The sequence below is a fragment of the Brassica rapa genome, unplaced genomic scaffold, assembly GCF_000309985.2.
Source record: "Brassica rapa cultivar Chiifu-401-42 unplaced genomic scaffold, CAAS_Brap_v3.01 Scaffold0174, whole genome shotgun sequence".
NCBI lineage: Eukaryota > Viridiplantae > Streptophyta > Magnoliopsida > Brassicales > Brassicaceae > Brassica > Brassica rapa.
The window spans coordinates 41,590-47,187 of NW_022610118.1; the positions used below are offsets into that span (position 1 = coordinate 41,590).

At 44.4% G+C, this 5,598-nt stretch overlaps 1 protein-coding gene across 1 annotated transcript; it reads left to right on the forward strand.

The window, feature by feature from the left end:
- Positions 1-2,297: 2,297 nt before the first annotated feature.
- LOC117129821 lies at positions 2,298-3,487 on the forward strand. The gene is made up of 2 exons (XM_033283056.1): positions 2,298-3,029; positions 3,431-3,487. Exons 1-2 carry the CDS (start codon positions 2,477-2,479, stop codon positions 3,436-3,438), a joined length of 561 nt encoding a protein of 186 aa, XP_033138947.1. The 5' UTR covers positions 2,298-2,476; the 3' UTR covers positions 3,439-3,487.
- The last annotated feature ends 2,111 nt before the right edge of the window (positions 3,488-5,598 follow it).

Below are 5,598 nucleotides of genomic sequence, written 5' to 3' on the forward strand. Positions count from 1 at the left end.
TTGATGAGATAGCAAGCAGTCTGAACAGCATCACTCCAAAACCTCTTAGGGACATTCATGTGGAACATTATTGATCTCGCAACCTCCATCAAATGTCTGTTCTTCCTCTCAGCCACCCCATTTTGTTGTGGTGTGTAAGGACAGCTAGTTTGTTGCACAATCCCATGCTTTGCAAGATGACTCTTGAAAGCATTGCTAGTGTATTCTCCTCCATTATCAGACCTCAGAATCTTCACAGTGGCATTGTACTGGTTAGTAACATATGCTTGGAAGTTCATGAAGGCTTCCAGGACTCTGTCTTTGGAGGGAATCATGGTGATCCATGTGTACTTGACTTCTCATCAATGAAAGTCACAAAGTACTTATGGCTGTCTCTAGACATACAGGGAGCTGTCCACACGTCTGAATGCACCAGATCAAAGCAATTCTCATATCTGGTTTCTGATGTTGGGAAGACAGTCCTACAGTGCTTTCCAAGTATACAAGCTTCACACTCCAAGTGATTGAACGCCATACTTGGTAGAATCAGTTCAATTGCCTTGGCATGAGGATGTCCCAACCTTGCATGCCATGTGAGATTATCACACCTATCCGTTGTGCTGCTTAAACACAGACTCCACAGGACTAGGCGCCTCAGTTGTTTGGAGATGATAGAGCTGATGCTTGCTGTCTCCTCTGCCAATAACCCTTCCAGTCTTCAAATCCTGGAACTCAACTTCATTTGGTCTGAAAACCACTTGACAATCCAGATCAACTGTACCCTTCTTAACTGAGATTAGATTGGATGTAAACTGAGGTAGGTAGAAGGCAGTGGAGTTCTTCTCAAACAGCTTGAGGTTTCCCACTCCTTCTATTGGGATCCTGGTACCATTGGCTATCATGACACTCCCTGTTGCTGCTTTAACCTCACTGATTAGTCTCTTGTCACTGATCATGTGGTGTGTTGCTCCAGAGTCAATGATGATGGGTTTAGATGTGGATGCTTTGGCAGGAGCACCCAGACTCCGGGTCGTAGCCAAAGCATACACATGCTTAACCAACTCATCCCATTCCTTCTTAGTCACACACTCATCTGCCCTCTTGGTATCCATTCCTCTCATATCCGCACTGTCTCCTACTGTTTCTCCCATGTAAGCTGAGTATGAACACTCTCCTATAACCATCTGCTGAAGTGTTGAAATGAGCTGAGTATCCATTCCTTCTTAGTCACACACTCATCTGCCCTCTTGGTATCCATTCCTCTCATATCCGCACTGTCTCCTACTGTTTCTCCCATGTAAGCTGAGTATGAACACTCTCCTATAACCATCTGCTGAAGTGTTGAAATGAGCTGAGTACAATGTATGAGAAGGCACAAGGAGTTAAGAGACTGAAAGGGAATGAAGGGGTGAGACTTTGGGAGAGTTTGTGATCAGCCATAGCCGTACCATCCGTACAGAAGGAACTGGCCGTACACATCAAGGATGATCACAAACATTAACCAAAGGTGAAAGTTAAAATGAGGAGTTAGAGTGGTAAAAGGTGAATGCCTTTAGTCTTGGAGAAGAATCAGTCCGTTGGAGAAGGATAAGGCTCGCGGTGACAGCCTGTCTCATGCTGGAAAGGTAAAGCAAAAGCAAAGATGCCTTACACATGTGAGAACAGCCATTGGATCAATTCAAAATCGAGTCTAGCTTCTGTATTGACTTCACATGCTTTACCTTATCCTTAGAGTCTTGGAAACCCTTGTATCCTGAACTATATATTGTAACCTCTCTGATTAATAAAGAGTAACACGAGTTTATGAGTCTCTCTCTCTAGTTCATCATGATAATCTCATACACTTTCTCTTAAACACTCTAATCTCTCTTGAATCTCTCTTAGACTACTCAATACCTTTCTTATTCTCTAAAATCATATGGTATCAGAGCCAGGTTGGCTTTGGTATTGAGATCTTGTGTTCTTCACCTTCAGATAAAAGTTCTTTCTTGTGAGATTCTAAACTAAGTTCAAGCAAATCAAGATGGGAGGAAACAAGGTTATTACGGTTCCGATTTCACTCAAGGGTGGGGGAAACTACCTGTTGTGGTCTAGGCTTGTGAAGACAGCCATTGGGAGGCTAGGGTTATGGGGTCACATCACAGATGAAGCTCCAGCACCAGTGGCCAGTGAGGAAGAAGGTGGAAGAGAGCTCGCGGTTGCTGATGGAAAGAAGTGGATTCAAGATGACTTGATGGTGCTCTCTGTGCTGCAAGGATCACTTGAAGAACATCTCTTGGAAGCCTACAGCTACTGCGAGACTCCAAAACACCTGTGGGAGGTACTCCAAAAGACTTTTGGGAACGTTACCAATCTGAACCGTGTGTATGAGATCAAGAAAGCTATCAACACACTGGTACAAGATGGAGAGGAGTTCACCAAGCATTTGGGCAAGTATAGATCCTTGTGGTCTGAGCTTGAATCATTGAGGCCAAGCACGGCTGATCAAGAGCTACTCATGGAGAGGAGGGAGCAGGATCAGGTGTTTGGGTTGCTGTTGACATTGGATCCTCCGTTCAATGATGTGATCAAGCACATGCTGAGGATGCCAAGTCTTCCATCCATGGAGGAAGTGTGTGCGCAGCTTCAGAAGGAGGAAGGGTCTCTTGGTCTCTTCGGAAGCAAGGGAGACTTAGCTCTAGCCAACAAGGCTGAGGAAGGAGCGCAAGCTAACCGTGCAGCATACAAGACTGATGAGAGGAAGTATGGTGATGAGAGGAGGTTTGGAGGCAACTGTGATCACTGCAAGAAGCCGGGACACAAGAGGAGCCAGTGCTGGATCCTTCATCCCCATCTCAAGCCGGCCAAGTTCAACAAGGATCGAGAAGCCAGAGCTAACCTGTCTACTGAAGCAAGTGAAGCCGGTCCATCAGGAGCGGGCTCAAGTGCACAAGTGGGTGAAAGCGCAGGCAAGGCAATGGCAACTCACTACACGGCCGCAAAGAGTTTGGAGCATGAAGTGATCCGCAAATCTGACATTGATGCCCTCATCAAAGCTCTTAAGGAGTCTGGTACATTCGGAAACACTCTTGGTTACTCATATACTGCTCACATGATGCCTAGGAATGAGAATAGGTTGATAGATATCATTGAGAAATTAAAACTGAGAAATGAATCACCTAGAACTCATCTTGCTAGAGGCATAAAACCATTGATTGTTGACTCTGGTGCATCTCATCACATGATTAGTGATGATAGCTTGATCAAAAACATAGAACCTGCTCATGGACATGTAATGATTGCAAATGGAGATAGAATTCCCATTAAGGGTGTAGGAGACTTAAAGCTATTTGATAAGAACTCTAAAGCATTTTACATGCCTGATTTTACTTCTAATCTCTTATCTGTTAAAAGATGTACCAATGATCTACAATGCAATGTTATCTTTAGTCCTAACAATGTGACATTTCAGGATATTGAGAGCAATAAGTTGATCGGACAAGGAGTAACCAAGGGGGATCTTTATGTACTTGAAGACATTAACCCCATTTCTAGTTGTTTGCTGAGTTCTGTTTTAAGTAAAGGTGCATTATGGCATTCTAGGCTAGGACATCCACATGTTAGAGCCTTAAGCTTAATGTTTCCAGGTGTCATGTTTAAAAGTAATGATTGTGAGGCTTGTATTTTGGGAAAACATTGTAAGACTGTTTTTAAAAGATCTACTACTATCTATGATAAGTGTTTTGATCTTGTTCACTCTGATGTATGGACTGCTCCCTGCTTATCTAGAGATAATTACAAGTACTTTGTCACATTTATAGATGAGAAATCTAAATACACCTGGATAACACTCATTAAAACAAAGGATAGGGTTCTTGATGCATTTAAAAACTTCCAATCATATGTATCTAACCAGTATAATGCCAAGATTAAGATTTTCAGGTCAGATAATGGTGGAGAGTACTGGCAATGCATTCAAGAGTCACCTAGCTCAACATGGGATTCTACATCAGACAAGTTGTCCATACACTCCTCAACAGAACGGTGTGGTGAGTTGAGTTAAGCATATAAGTAAGAAGAGAAGAGGGGTTGAGGAGATGAAGAGATGAGGCAGAGTGGAGTTTAGAGAGAGCATGGTACGGACGTCCGTACAAGGCCGTACAAGCCGTACAGTCCGTACCATCCAAGCCTCGACCAAGACTTACCGTGCATTGCCCAAGTGAAATGGTAAACGCGGAAGAGTTACTCAAGAGGATAAGGATCAGAACGTTGAGAGGATAAGGGAAGAGCATGCCAGGCTGTGACATGCTGTAAAGAGAGGAAGCATGCGAGTCCCCTCATCCGTCCATCCCTAAAGCAACCTTTGACTCCACATGCTTCAATAGTGCCCATTTCGAGTCTTGGAAACCCTTGTAGCTCTCATATAAATATGTAACCTCACTCATTAATAAGATTATGCAGTTTGAGTCTCTCTAATCTCTTAGACACTATGATTCTCTCTTAGACTCTAAACGGCTCTATCTAGTCTCTTAATCTTTCACAAACTTCTCTTAATCACTTCTTAAACACTCTCTTTATTCTGATTACTCTAAGGATCTCTTAATCTCATATGGTATCAGAGCCAGGTTCATGTGAATCTGGGGTTTGATCTTTAGAGAGTTACAAGCTAACGGCTTTGAAGCTACACGCGAGTAGTCTTGAAGGTGTTGAAGCTGTGATACGTTCTAGTTGAAGCTGTGCTACGTTCTGTGTGTTTGCGTGATTCTAGACTCAAGGTTGGTGTGTACGAGATTCAAGATTCAAGTTTTCAAGTCAAGCAAAGATGGAACATGGGATGAACATGAGGATGAAGGTAGCGGTTACTTTCAAAGATAGCAACTACCTTGTGTGGTCTCGGATGGTGAAGACTGCGGTGGGAAGTAAGGGTTTGTGGGGGCACATCACAACAGGGGAGGCTCCGAAACTCATTACTCAGGGAGGAGATCAAGAAGAGGTCTCCAATGAAGCGGCTGTGGAGAAATGGCAACAAGAAGACATGCTGGTGATGACGGTTCTACACGCATCCTTGGACCCAGCTATCTTGGATGCCTACAGCTACTGTGAATCAGCCAAGGAGCTGTGGGACACGCTGAAGAAGGTATATGGGAACACTTCCAACCTCAGCCGTGTGTTTGAAGTGAAGCTAGCGATCAACCGTCTTGCACAAGAGGACATGGAGTTCACTAAGCACTTGGGGAGGTTCAGGTCCTTATGGCCAGAGCTGGAGATGCTGAGGCCGAGCACAACTGATCCAGATCAGTTGAATGAGAGGCGCGAGCAAGACAAGGTCTTTGGGTTGCTGCTCACACTGAACCCGGCCTACACTCAACTCATCCAGCACATGCTAAGGTCAGATAAGCTTCCGGACCTTGAGGAGGTGTGTGCGCAAATCCAAAGGGAGCAGGGATCTATGGGGTTGTTTGGAGGAAAGGGGGAGCTCTCTCTTGCCAATCAAGCAGCTGATGAGGACTCAACCGAGACTCCACAAGCAAACAAGGCATCTCACGGGAAGTACGAGGACAGGAAGTTCAATGGCAACTGTGATCATTGCAAGAAGCATGGTCATAAGAAGAGCCAATGCTGGATACTACACCCACACCT